This window comes from Anolis carolinensis, chromosome 1, assembly GCF_035594765.1.
Source record: "Anolis carolinensis isolate JA03-04 chromosome 1, rAnoCar3.1.pri, whole genome shotgun sequence".
Taxonomy (NCBI): Eukaryota; Metazoa; Chordata; class Lepidosauria; order Squamata; family Dactyloidae; genus Anolis; species Anolis carolinensis.
In genome coordinates, this window is record NC_085841.1 from 59,591,163 (window position 1) to 59,606,409 (window position 15,247).

Consider the following 15,247-nt stretch of genomic DNA (forward strand, 5'->3'; position numbering starts at 1 on the left):
GGTTCTACCCTTGCTGCTGGGAGCTGGCCCGGAGAGCGAGCCAACGAGTGAGGGAGGGCGAGGGAGGGCGAGGGGAAGCAAAGGAGCAGTGGCAACACTGCCCCCGCCACTTGTCCTCTTCCTCCCCCTCCTCTCCCTCCAGAGCCAGCCTGCCAGAGGAAGAGGACAAGCGAGGCTTGGAAGGTGCCCTTCCACTGTTCTTCACAATCCCCCTCCTCTTCTTCCGAGGGAGAAGAGAAAGGGGATTGCGAGAAACAGCAGTATATCTTATGACAGGTATGGCCCAGGTGTTTATGGCCTTGATTGTGTTGCCTCCATTGAGCTTGCTTTTGAGAATTTTTCTGACCCTTTGTGTGTATTCTTTGCTGACCACAGTTTTCACATGTTCATGTTGTTGTTATTGTTGTTGTTGTTGTTGTTAAGAGTGTGTCACCACCCTGAATTCCTTTAAGGAGATAGGACAGTATATAAATTATTATTATTATTATTATTATTATTATTATTATTATTATTATTATTATTATTATTATTATTAAAGGCAAGAACTCAGTCCATTCCAGGATAATCTAAAACAGAGGTTCCCAAACCTTTTCAACAGGGGGCCAGTTCACAGTCCCCCAAAACGGTGTATGTGGAGTGAGGGAGCAGGGAAACATGCACTGTTTTCTGTTTTGCACTATAATGTCAGAATATGGTGATAAAGAAAAAATAAGAAAATTTTCTTCACTTTTTTTGTATAAAAGTGGGACAAATTATTGTTTGCCAACTAACTTGAAAAGAAGTGGGAGCACGTGTTTCACTTGAGAAATTTCCAATTCTCTGTGTATCTCGCTAAAACAGATCAGGTGAATTGTTCCTGAAATAAATGGTTCAAAGAATCTTAGCATATACTCCCATCAAAAGAAAACGAAAAGCCTGTAGTGACCAATTCCTCAAAGCTGTTTAGTGTCTTTTTGTCCCCTACCTTAATATATCTACCCTGTATGATTGAGCTAGTCTCCATAACAGGGAACAAGATGATACAATGGGCACCAGAGCCATAGAGAGGCAATAGAATAGAAGTGACAGAATGATATCAGAGCTCCTATTTCATCTACCATCTTTTTATCCTTGCTGGCTGCAGCCACATTTATTGTCTTAAATATGAGCAAGCACATGGTGCCAAATCATTTGGCTCTCCCACTCACTGGCAAGCTGTTTTCCTGGTCCTGCTATCTGTCCCCAACTCCCACAGAGTACCGTTTTTAATTCCAAAGGGCTGAAATGTCCAGGTTTCCTCCTCCCTCTCTCCTCTACTGTTCAGATTTTTTATCCTCTATTGCTCTATTCTTTTTTGTGCCTTCCTTCTCTCTTCTGCAGATCTTTTCTATTGTTGTTGTTTCCCTTGCTGAGGTATTCTCCACTTCCATCCTGTCCTTCCCAACTACCTTTTGCTAAAAGAGGATAAAATATATTGCTTCAGCAGCTTTTTCTGCTTTGAAAAAGATTTACAAAGTAAAGATTTCAAGGAGACAAAGGACTAATGACCAGCAATTTCTTCTTGAAAGCAGGAGCACACCTGATAGATCTGAGTGGTGTGAAACCCACCTTAGCCAAACACAAACTTCTTTTCAATTTACCTGGATATACTGTACTCCAGTGCACCCCTTAACTACCCTTTGACACTGAAAGGTAATGAATTAATCTAGGTATTCAATCACAATTAAAGGATGTGAGTCTATTAGAAATCTGTTAATCTAAACCAAAAATATGCAAGTTATCATTATTTAAAAATCATATTCTTTGCTTTTTGTTCTTTGACAACACATTCTTCATACATGGACCAACAATTTTAAATTTTCATATAATCTCCAGGTGGAAACTGCAAATAGAAAGAATATTGAGTATTAATCATTCCTAGACCAAAAATCAGGGTTCCTGACCGCTGGGAATAACAATTGACAAGAAAACATCTTGTGGATTTTCTTTTCAGTATGTAGGTTGAAATATTGTTTTCTGTACAGTGAACCTTTTTAATGCAGAATAATTCATCTGTGTTACTTCAGAGCATTCAAGCATATGACAAATGATAGAGAAAAAAGTACTGTAGTTACTTGCAAGGACAAAATAATTGAGAATTTACATCCATAGTTGAAAATGTGATTTAAAAACAGATCATGTCCTAAACTGGTGTGAAGATATGGGTATCGAAACAGATGAAAAGGACTGGAATGCTTTCGGAAGCATGGAAAGCCCTGTGAAATCCATTTCTGCCAGCAGTAAAGAACACAGTTTGAATATTTTAAAGCACAGCTGTTACTGAATGTCAAGGAAACGAAGCAATATTAGCATCCTGAGGAAAAGGTATGAGGAGTTCATCATGTACTTCCAGATGAGGCGGATGCATCCTTTTTGTCAAAAGACTTTGGAATACAGTATTTACATGAGACAGGTGAAATTATAGGTTCTAACAGCATCACCATCATAATCTCTGTTCATTGAAACAAATTAGAGCCTTTTATAGAAAAGCTATTTAGAAGCTAGATTGAAGATACCAATAGGACAGAAAGACAACTATACAACTTTAGAAAACTGGATATTCAGTTTGGTGATCTGTTGAATGAACTAATCACCAATCTGAAATATTTCTATTACAGTACATGTAAAAGTTACCTGCAAATAGGCAGGATCAAAAACAGTATGGTCCAGTAATAAGTTAACAATACACGTTTTACTGAGTTTCTTTAAGATGTATATATGATCAAAAATATAGTTTAATTTTGTATATATAAACTTTATGTATCTTAGGCACTGAAAGGACACTGTTAGGTTTTGAATATATTGATTTGCAAAAGGCAGTGGATTTCTGAAGTCATGATAAAGCAGAACATTTGGGTATGTAATTTATTATAATTTCATTTTTATTGAACCACAAAGAGGAGTGGCACTAGTGGAACTTTCTTCCACATGCTCTTTATGAACTTGACTTGGGCCAACCCTTTGTGTAGGGAAGAAAGAACCAGCATGTGATCAATTCATACTTCATGCTAGTGACTACAAATAGCATGTAATTGATATAATTCACTGCCACAAGATACAGTATTGAAATTGCTACTAAGATGGAGGGTTTTAATGCGGTTTAAATACCTTTATTTATTTGTTAACATGCCTTTTCACTGTTCATGTCTCAAAAAGAAGTTGATCAATAACTGTTCATCACTGTCATTATATGTATATGTGCTTTCAAGTCACCTGTCAAAGTACGGCAACCCCATGATTTCATTGGGTTTTCTTAGACAAGGAATACTCAGAGGTGTTTCATCAGTTTCTTACTCTGAAATGTAGCCTACAGGACCTGGGATTCATTGTTGGTCTCCCATCCAAATACTAACCAGGACTTAGCATCCAAGAGCAGATAGGATCTGATGTCTTTAGGCTATTAATCACTAGCTATTTGATGATTCCATATTCATATATCCTGGACAGCAAGATATAATTAATCAAGCATGACTGTTTTCATATTCATCCAAACAGTACTCTTGAGCACAGATTAGCTCTAACATACATAATCTGTCTATGTTAATAATTTAATTACAGATAGGTCTTGCAACTACAGGCAAAATCAAAGAAAACTTGCCACCTTGAGTCCCATACAAGATAGGATATGAATAAAATAATGTATATAAAACAGTAATTATTAAGCATCAGGAATGACAACAGAAGTTAAAATGCTAACACTTTTACATTTATACATCTCCTTCTAGCATAGTTTTACAGTCTTATTAAGATCCTCTTACAAGTGACTTGATAAGAAGAATACACTCCCATAAAGGGAAATTGTCAAGTACTTTATGGACCTCAGGATTCATTGTTCATTGGCTCCAATTGTGCTTTTTCCTTATTGGGTTTTTCCCAATTTTGAAATAGCCTTGAATCTAACAAAGGCTCTCGCTAATGCAATTACTGGAGTGAGAGATGATTGTCATTTATTCCTCCTCCCCCAGTCATCTCCTGGGAGGCAAATTATCCCCAACTTTCCAGGGCACATTTCACAGGGCTTTAAGGGGTTGCAGGGGAAGAAAACTGTCCACCATTACTTTTGCTCAAGTAACACATTCTAGAAGTATCCTCTCCATGGGTAGAAGTCCAGAGACAAGAGTGTAGGATCTTTATTTTGGACTCTCATTTTACCATGGAAAACCAATGTATTTTACGAACCTGTGCTTTACTTAATAGTACTTACTTGTTTGTGATCCCTGTCCTCAATGATGTCAGCACAGTTCTGTGAAGAGGGCATACTAAGTAACATGTGGTCCTTCTGCTGGTTGGCTGGCTGGCTCTGCAGCAGCAGAATAAAAATACTATGTACAATCATGCATAAACAGTGCCTCTTCCCCTTAAAAGGTATCCTGGGAAGCAGCAGTGGGTTCCAGAGGAGAAAACTGAAACAACGTAAAGGGGTTTCCCAACTAGATGCTGAATAATTAAAGCATCAAATTTAGCAATTTTAGAGACACAGAAAGAAATATGGTGAAACTATCCACACAATCAGTTGAATTGGTCATGTTTATTTCTTATAATAATTCCCTTGGATAGCTGAGAACAGAGCCAGACATTAGAAGGGACAGAGGGATATCTTCCCTCTGTGGTTCATTTTTTTCTCTTTCTTGTCAAATCTTGTTTAACATCAGTCAGGAAATGACAAGGAAGCATTCTGCATTGCTCAGTCTCTGTCTCATGTCACCAACTGCCACTGTGGTGATGCCTTATCATGCCACATGTTCTGCTAAATGATTACACAAGAAAGAATGGAGCAACAGCAGTTCTATGTCTCTCATAACAGCTTGTTCTATTCTAAACATCTTTTTTAAAGCCTTCAATGCAAACTGATTGACTCAAAGCTGATTGAATAAAAGTGATCCATTTTCTCACATAAAGGATTACATGCTAAAATATCTCAAGCAATGGCACTACCTTAGTACATGTAATATCTCACAGTAATAACTAAGGGATGACAGATGTGACCAGTAGCAGTCATGGGAGAATACTAAGTTAGAAGCAAATATAAAATAAATGGAAGCAATATAATATTTAGATAAACATCATATATTTTTTGCACATGAGCCTCTCTAGCCCTGGCATTGCAATCTTTTTTGTTCACTCTTTTTTTTCAGAGAAAAAATGTTTCTTCACAACATTAGTCAAAATCCTGTTGCTAATCCCAAACAGAGAAATCTTGCTGAGTCAGTGGTGCTTGCTTATGCATTAACTCATCATTCAATAATAGATTATATGAATCTAATCTAAATGGGAAGAATCAACAAGTTTTAGGCAATTGTCACTGGAACATTGCATTTCATAGTTTTGCATGTTCCACCATCATTTTTTACATATAATTCATCAAAATATTTGGCTACACAATGGAACTTTAGAACCAGCCTCTTTATTCATGGCAAAGTACTGTTTGCACACTTAAACAGTAAATATTTGATTTCATTTAAGCTGCCCACTCTAGATGTTCAGTTTGCTGTACTTTATCTGAGTCATCAAACTGGAGATTAGTGTTGGATACTTCATTAATAGCTAGAAGAGTTCTGTGGATACTGGATCTTTTTTTTAAAAAAACCTGTGCAATATTCAATACAGAAGGGTGTTTGGAACAGTAAAATATAACATAAGGAGCAATGGGGGTTTTTTTTTGGGGGGGGGGGGGTTGAAAACAGAAAGTTGGTGGACAGGAAAAGATATTTAAAGATGAGCTTAAGGCCAATCTTAAAAACTATGGCATAGAACCCAAGAACCCTGGCCCTTGAGCATTCTAACTGGATGTCAGCTGTGACCAACAGTGCTATGAAATTCGAAGAGGCACGAATGGAGGGAGAAAGGGAGAAAAATGTCAAGGGGAAGCGTGTCAAGCCAACCCTGATTGGGACTGCCTTCCACCAGAAAATCGATGTCCTCACTGCGGAAGAACATGCAGGTCAAAAATAGATCACCTACAGACTCACCGCCATGACCCTACACTTGGAAAGGCAATCATACACAGACATAAGTGATCACTGATGATGAAGCACAGAACAAAATACTTTTGAATATTAACATCCCTTGCTCTGAGATCAACAATCTACTGGTGGCTTTAGGCAGAAATTTTAATTGTAGGTGTTGTATTTGAATTGGTTTTGTCCAGTGCAAAGGTCTTATCATCCTAACTCATCTACTAGATTGTTTTGTTTTATTTTAAGTAGTAAGTTGCTAGCTTTTAACTTGTTCTGTTTTAATTAATGTTACAAACCATCTGGGGACCTTCAAAGCGTATTAAATATTGTATTTACTCAAATGTAATGCACACCTTTTTGGGGGGGCTTAATTGCATAGCCAAAAGTGCATTAGATGGTGCATTAGAAATGTGCACCTAAACCTGCCTGTGCCCCTCCATCAGGCTGAGGTTAGTGAACTGATTGAGGCCAGTTGGGAAACTATCGCTCCTCCATCAGGCTGAGATGATGAGTTCGGATGCCATTCCTTCTCCTTGCCTTTGTTTTTATAATGCGCATTACAATCAAAGGTGCACTAGACTCAAGTAAATAAAGTAAATGAATAAATCTCAAACTCTGTTCATAAATAAACTAGCTTGAAAGTTAATAAACTCTACAGACTATCAAATTCATTTTAAAACAATGTATGAGTATCATTTTACATAAATCATATCAAAATCAATTACTTACGGAGACCAAAGAGACTCAGCATTCATCCAAAATATATCTAATTATAGTGGCATTTCAATACAAAATGAAAAAAATGGAGCACTGAATGAAGTGCAAAGACAAATTTTGATCAATGCTGTTTTACTCATTGTTTACTTAAGTAGTGCTGTAAAGTTATCAGGCACTTTAACTTTCAGTGTAAGACTTCTCTCAATGACAAAAAGAACAGGAAGTAATAATAAACGGAATATGTGGAGAGTGGTTTTCTTTCCTTGCTTTGGCGATCACTATAAGTTTCTAAACTGAAGAGATGAGAAGTTGTATTCCACAAATTCATATATATCCCTGTAATTGTAGAAGAAGAGAGTGATCCCTGTGTCTACCCATCTCAACTCTATAGCAGGGGCAGGAAAAGTACAAGTTCCCCCATTTTTTCACAGCCCACCAACCTCCAGGACACTCCTAAAGTGGACTTTTAAGACTTGGCGGCAATTCATCACCTTAAATAATCTAATGTGATACCAAACATCCTTAAAGCATGATAGTTTTGCTTTATCTTGCCATTATTTCACACACACGCATACACACATACACCAGCCAAGAACAAGCCAAAAACGAAAGTGACGATGGCATCATATAACTTTGATTTTCAAACATAACTGCATGGTTCACCGGGGTGCTGCAAGGCACAAACTCTCCTCTTCTCAAAGCACAATTGACTAGCCCTGGTCTATGCTCTGTACTGAATCTATTTGTCTTTTAATAGACAATGGAAATTATCATATACTATGCCAAAACATTTATTATTAGTTATTTAAAACAGCATCCATACAAAAAGGGAAAGAGAGAACCAAGAGGAACACCTGCTATTGAAAAAAGGTAGCTTGCCAACTTGCTGCTAATTCTATCACCTCTCCCTTCACTACAACAGTCTTTCAAATGAATACAAGTAGAGTGCCACGCTAATCTGATTCTAGCCACAAGCATAAAGAAGCACATATCAATCACTGGATCTGCGCCAAAAAGAGGAAGAAGCTATTTCATTGAGACCCAGAAGAATCTCATAACAGATGGGAATTACATTGAAATGTACACCAGTTTCCATTTGCAGAGCTCCTTGAACTGGAGCACAAAAATAAAGTATAATACAATACAAGTAGATGGTTAATGCAACCTAGAAATATATAGCATCGACTTAAATATGACGCAAGCAAATTATTCAGCCCAATAAAAATATATATTATTTATGAAAGCATAAATATGCATGCAGATTAATGTTTCTGCTGTTACTGGTGATGATATTATTGTTGCTGGTGATGATACACTATATAGGCAAAGATGAAGATTTGATTAACATCTTGAGTGCCGAATTTTAAAAATGATCATGGTATTATAACAGAACATAATGAAGCATAGCTTGAAACACATAAGTTTGGAGCCATAATAAAAACAACGCTACTTCGAAAATGTTTTCTTGAAAAGTTGGTGCACCTTTAAATTAAATTAATCTTACTGTTATCTTCTGGCAGAAGCAAAGATGTTTGCTTTACACTAAAAAAAACTGGATAGAAAGGCTTCGGTGGGGCATTGTGTAAAAAGTGTGATTTAAACTCATAATAACCTGCTACGCCTTATTCTGTCCTCTACAACTCAGTTTCTCTCCCACTCTCAGGCACATAAAATCCCAAGACATGAAGACTTTTACAACAAAATTGCAATTAACATCAGGGCACCCATTACCCCATTGGATATCTTCCTTACTCTAAACCTTGTTAGAAAAAAAATGTTTCCTTTTATGGGCTATGGGAGTAACAACAAGATGGCAACACCTGCTTCCAAATCTTCTTTGGTGCTTTGAACCACACTTCATCCCTAGTTTTAAAAATTATTATGGGAAATCTTGGAAAGGTTACTGTTTGAGATCATACCTCCTAGAATCCCCTAGTTAACACAGATGTGTTGTCTGTTTAGTGATAAAGGGGTGAGCCATTTGGTGTAGTTTAGCAGGAATGTATCTTTAAAACTCCTTCCCTAATTAGAAGTGACACAAATCGAGAAAATGTTAAGACTTTGACTATAATTCTGATCTTTGCTCTCTGTGTTTTGACTGAAAACAAGTGTAAATAAAAAAACAACTCCTGCTTCTTGACACTTAAACTTTCAAGTAATGTGTCCCATTTGTCTCATAACCGTTTTTATTAGGGATATGTTTTAAAAAATTATTTGTTCTGACAAGGTAGAATATAAATTTAGTCAAGTCCTCCCAACTGCAGTCATTCCTTTGAATGTTGCAGTATTACAAGATGTTCTTACAGTGTGGAGAAGGTTTCTTCCTACCAGAAGCAATCTTGTCTTGGTTGTACTTTGCATGGCTGCTATCTGAAACAGGAAAATGGCTAAGCAAAGAGGATCACTTCCAACATCTCATCCTCCTTTCAGCTATACAAGGCTGGCTGTTACCACTGTCAGTCCTCACCAGCTACCCTCCATTTCCTTCCTCCTGCACAATCATGTGGCGGCCAGTAGGAGGGCAGAGAGATGCTGAGAAAGGAGTATCACTGCCTCCTATAAGCATCCTGTAGAAGACTGTGATTCCCAAACTCTATTTCTCCAGGTATTTTGGACCTCAACTCCCAGAAGCCTCAGCTGCTTTGGCCAATGATCAGGTATTCTGGGAGCTAAAGTTCAAAACATCTCGAACATACTGCATCTGCTCAAATCAGATGATAACTTTCACACGAATTATTTAAAATTAGTTTCACAGATTTTAGTAGGACTATTCTACATTAAATAGAAAGCAAAACAATGCACTCTGGGGTTCTCAAAACTTATATCAGATACAGAATTCGATATATATGAATTAAGGATATACTCAAAACATCTGACATTTCAGACTCATATTTATTCCATATGATTAACAATGTGAGTTAATTTGCAAACATCCATGTCCACACCTACCTGTTGGATTCCATATGTCCAACCTTGTCTGATACGATCCCTTGCCCATACATTGTGAGCGTTCTCTGCCAGTTTATCAACCATGGATTCCTGAGATGGGGTCAGCTTGATACAACTCAGGTCCATAGGGGCAGGCTTATAGCCACTAGTCAATAAATAACTGTCAACCAAAAAAGTCTGTGAGTATTTTCTCTACACATTTTAAAAATAAATAATAATAAGCAAGATCACAGTTTACATAAATTTCAGTTGCAATTTCTGTTTAGACTATCTTTAAAGAGCAAAGAATGAAAAAGGAGTTTATGGAGAAAAGTGAACAAAATCCTGAAAGATTTGCCAAAAGCACCCCTCTTTTATACCATCACCCCCCACCCCGCACCCCAGATCCAATGCCTAAATATACCAGTGGAACTTGATTTTCCATAAATGTTAAACAGCACCTCAGCCTTTGCTGGAAAATGGAATTAATAATGAATTGTCCTCTCAAAGAAGGAAGTTCAAGCTATACAAGATAATCCATTATCCAAAACAATTTAAGGAAAATTAAATATACCCTCATAATTTACTTTACACATAGCTTTGATGACTTGAGAAAAAAAAATCAAGATATAAAGTTTAAAAGTATGATACTCAGCGCCCTACTGGCATACACACCTGAACTGTTACAATGCATGTAAGAGTTTCTAATTAGAAATGCTTTCTACTCCATTTAGGAACCAATAAGTCCCCTACTAGCAACAATCTGAATGTAAAACATTGGTCAAGTCTTATGTTAACCATAGAGAGGAGGTACAGTGATATGAGAGAAGAGCCAGGAAATAGACTTTTACCACAAAGTAATTACTGCAATCTGTGCATCTATCAATTCATACTTACTTCTTTGGAAGCTTGAGTTTTTTCACTTTTTCTTCAGCATGCTCATCAGCAATTCCAACATGACAACCTAATGCCAGCAAGGTTCTAGAGGAACAGATCAGTAACTTTACAAACATGAAATGGTATTTCTCAAGACAAAGGTGTAACTACTTGCGGTTTATGCATCTTAGAAAAACCAATAATAGACTGACCTTATGAAAAGAGGTTTGGTTATACACATGGTATTATACATGATTCTGGAACTTTAATAATCAAAATTTGAACTAGGAGTTCACCCCCTTCCTCTGTCAAGCAATGTAAGCCAGACAGCACTTTTCTTGACAGAAAAAGGTGACAAACTTCTCTCTCAACCAAGAGAGATGTATGACTCTGTCAAGTTGGGCTTCCTATGGAAAGGGGCTGCTTTTGGGAGCTCAACATGCCCTTGTCCATGGAGAGGGACTTCATGAATAGATGAATCCACATATTATGAAGTCATGTAACATGTGGGTAGACTATACTCTCAAGACAAAACAATAAAGAGGAGAGGGGAACAAGGCAGAGATCAGATGGATGTTGGCAGGACTTTATGTTTGTTAAGCCCTAATAAAGCGAGCGGATGTTATCACTAAGGCAAAGTCCTACCTCCTGATAACAGACACCCCTCTAATTGTCTGTGTTGCCTGAAGCTCACAAAGGGAAGCCAGACAGTGAGAAAGGACAGTAGCTCACTGCTCTCAATATTGCTCTGCAGGCCACAAATAGGATCATTCAAATATATCTGAACTCTGAACTTATCATTAGTCTGAATGTGTTACAAACTTACTTTAAAGTTTCTAGTGACATTTGCAGGTTATAATTTCGTTCTTGTTCTGGAAGCTTTGCAAACTCCACTAGACAAGGATGCTGTCGCTTATTGTCATCCCTAACCTGCAAGGAATGAAATTCTCAGCTTCAGTTTTACCTAAAATATCCTTGGGAAAGAAAAGAGTACTGTCTATGCAACATGGTAATACTTGGCGCATGGATATCCGGCTAACCATTTTTTCAGCAAAGATGAATCCATAAATAATGTTTCTGATCTTGGTTTGTTCCTAAACCCTGACTCCTTGCTCTTAATTCCTTATCTGCCATCGATAGTCCACCCCTGATATTATATTAGGCTTCAGTATGGTTATATCTGTAGCTAATAATGTCATGGTAAAATCACAAATGCTATTTTAGATCTGAGTTTTAATAAGTAATTCACATTATATTTGCACATGTACTATTTACTTCTCTCTGTAAGTATGTGTGTATGTAGAATGATTTTTTTTTAAAAAAAACTGAAACAATTAATACTGTTGTCAAACAGAATATGGATTCCAAAACAATACTCATAGATTTAATAAAACTGCAATTACATATTAACACTATACATACACTGTATGGAAAATATCTTTGCTTTATATCAAATATATATTGTAAATAAGGTATTGATTTTAAACAGAGGGGAAATGGAAAGATACAATTCAAAGGGTACATACAGGACCATATTGCCATCCAAGCTCAATTTTATTCATAACCCAAAGTTCATGAATATTTTCAGCCAGTTTTTCTCTAATTCTTTCCAAATGTGGCGGTAATACAATCTAAAAATGGAAAAGTGACATATGAAATGACCCAAAAACCAACTGAGAAAAAATAAATCAACAAAATACACTAGAATAAAATAAACAACTTGTCCAGAATATTGATTATAATAAATACCCTGTGGTCTTTAACCGAGCAAATTGAGAACCTATTAAAATTAAGAACTTTGGAAAATAAAATTTTAAAATCCTTGTATTCAAACCTCTCTAAAACAATCAAGAATTGAGTGATCCTTTATTTATACTAAATTGAATAAAAGAAAATCCAAGTAGCACTGCAAGACCCATCATATCAACCTAAAATGATAAAATGAAAAGCTCTGGATGGCTGGCCAACTGAAGGCAGCACCAACTAATAGCATCAAAATCTACAATGCAAAAACAATAGAGCCCATCCCACTTTGCAATGTCATATTGATAACACTATATAACCAAATTTGAAAGATTTTCTGTTCCTGGTTTGAAAGTGTTATTTCCTGTTTAACTGAGTAGTACTCACTTTGAAAGTACCGTATATACTTGAGTATAAGCCGACCCGAATATAAGACGAGGCACCTAATTTTACCACAGAAAACTGGGATAACTTATTGACCCGAGTATAAGCCGAGGGTGGGAAATGCAGCAGCTACTGGTAAATTTCAAAATAAAAATAGATACCAACAAAATTACATTAATTGAGGCATCAGTAGGTTAAATAATGTATATATATAATGATATAGATATACAGGTACATGGATCTATATGTATATAGGATTTGCAAAGACCTGCAAAAATATGAGGGGGAAATTCTTATATAAAATTAATGTATATAGATAGATACAGATATATAAGTACATAGGGATTGCAAATGCATGCAAGAGGTTAATGCCTATATATCTGTAGGAGAGTTTAACAAATATTTCAGGGGGAAATGCTTTTATAAGATTAATGGATATGTATTTTTCCTCTTCCTGACTTGCAAGGGCGTCTTTCCCTTTTCAAAACATTTGCTTGGTTAAGAGTGATGAAGGCTTTGGAAAACAGACTGATAAGGGAGAGTAAGAGAGAACTATATCATATATTGCAAGCACTGGCTTCCAGGTTCTGTTGCCCAGCCTTGACCTTGACCCCATTATAAGCCGAGGGAGGCTTTTTCAGCTCAAAAAAAGGGCTGAAAAACTTGGCTTATCTTTGAGTCTATACGGTAGTTGTTATACTCCAGAAACTTCATTTTTGTGGCTACCACAAACTATGTTGAATTGGTTGATACTTGATGAAATGTTCATTGAAAAACTATAGCAAAATGTGCTGCAGGGTGTCCCGTAAAAACAAAGTTTTTGGAGTCTAGTAAACTTTTTTCCATGTCCTTATGACAGAAACAATAAGGAAATGACATTTATAACCCAGGAACAAAATCATGTTACATAGTGTAATTGTTCATTCACACTATCCAAAGCATCTAGATAGAGCCCAAGTAGCACTAGGAACATTTTGTGTGTTATGTTTTTATTCCCAACATTCCCTCGAGAAATCTCACAGATTAAGACAACAATATATAAAGATTTCACACAGCAAGAACCAAATTGCAGCCTGAAATATTTGAGTCTGATTTTCTATCAGAAATGGGTAGAAATCTTTCTCAACATAGACAGTGGGAATCAGAGATATACATATACTATTCAAATGGAGTTAACAACAGTAAAAAAGATACTCCTTTGCTCCCTAAAATATTTTATTTTCATTTAAAAAAAACAATTACCATCACATTATGAAATAATTTTTTCTTCTAGAAAGAGAAAACTATAATTTGTATGTAGCACAACAAACAGAATGCATTCATAACAAAAATCAAGACAGATACTGAGTGAATTGTGCAAACTATTGCCATATTTATTCCATTAATGTAAACGTTGATGCATTGTATGCCAGTGTAGATCTAGTCTGTCTTTGCATACTTAAATGAAGTAAATTATATGTAAGAAAAGAAAGATTCTTGTACTTACTAGATCTGGCAAATGCTTAGAATATGAAATACCAACTAAATACTTCTAGTTACAATTAAAACTGGAAGGATATTTCCAAAGTGCTTTATGAAACATGGAAGTAACCACCTAAACTTTTAGTAATACCATGTAACACAAAATAATGATATTATCACACCAGGGTTTTAAAGTGGGCAGCCCACACTTCTGCCGCCTGCAGAATTCAGAGAAATGTAGTTTAGGGCAGGGCCTTTTGAATTATCAGCTACAGAATTCTTCACTTTCCCAAACTACATTTCCCAGAATTCTGCAGGTGGCAGAAACTGCGGGACTGCCCGCTTTAAAGCACTGATGTGATAATGTGGTTAGAGGCAAATTATGTTCATCTTACATAATAATATGCATTATTCAAAAGTTTAAAAATGAAAGTAGAATCCATTTACCTGACTGGTATCAACAGGTACAGGAGTGAAAGCTGCTTGAGACAAAGAAATATTTGGACCCAGCAGGTCCCTTGTGTCATTATGATCCTTTTTGTATTCTCTGCTGTGTTCTACTTTCAATTTCTCTTTTGGCAGAATGGCCTCAAAACAAGGAGCATATCCTGGAGGTGGAAGGAATTTAAATTCCCCATGGCGGCCTCCAAGCAAAAAGCGTACCCTACAAGACAACAACAATTTAAAGAGTTCAAGTTCATTCATGAGATTTTTTAAAAATCCTCTCAAATATTATGTTCTGTGTGGGTTGAATGTGTGGGGTCATTATCCCCACAGAGAAAACTGTTTTTTGTCTCATATTAATTTCTTCTATATCAATCTACAATGATCCTTTAGTTATTCCATTGTTACCAAAGCTACTACTTTGTTTACATTCTTAATTTCACATCACATACAAATAAATCATCTCTCTAACAGATATGTCAATTAAGCAGTCTTCGATAAGATTTTCAGTTCTCAATAGGATTTCTCATGACAGTTAAAGAAGTGTCAGACTGCATTAATTCTACAGTCCATATCAGGCATCATCAAACTGTGGTCCTCCAGCTGTTTGGGCCTCCAACTCCCATAATGGCATGAGTACCAAATACTAGAACAAATAAAATGCTTCTTGAGGTTCTATGGTCCCTCTAGATCAATTTGCCTCATAACCCATATTGTGT

The 15,247-nt window shown here is 36.4% G+C and overlaps 1 protein-coding gene across 15 annotated transcripts in view; it reads right to left on the reverse strand.

Annotated features, from left to right (window-relative positions):
* ryr2 (ryanodine receptor 2) overlaps positions 1-15,247 on the reverse strand; it is a 394,137-nt gene that overhangs the window by 171,176 nt on the left and 207,714 nt on the right. For 10 of the 15 annotated variants that reach the window (XR_010004274.1, XM_062975204.1, XM_062975188.1 and 7 more), the window contains 6 exons: positions 14,532-14,748; positions 12,023-12,127; positions 11,323-11,426; positions 10,518-10,601; positions 9,642-9,801; positions 4,223-4,318 (listed from right to left, as the gene is read on the reverse strand). Coding sequence is in view for 14 of the 15 variants with exons in the window: in XM_062975204.1 (XP_062831274.1) it covers positions 4,223-4,318; positions 9,642-9,801; positions 10,518-10,601; positions 11,323-11,426; positions 12,023-12,127; positions 14,532-14,748 (766 nt within the window). In the remaining variant the exon portion in view is untranslated. The remainder of the gene's footprint in view (positions 1-4,222; positions 4,319-9,641; positions 9,802-10,517; positions 10,602-11,322; positions 11,427-12,022; positions 12,128-14,531; positions 14,749-15,247) is intronic. The other 5 variants (XM_062975225.1, XM_062975213.1, XM_062975218.1 and 2 more) reach the window with 1 other exon arrangement.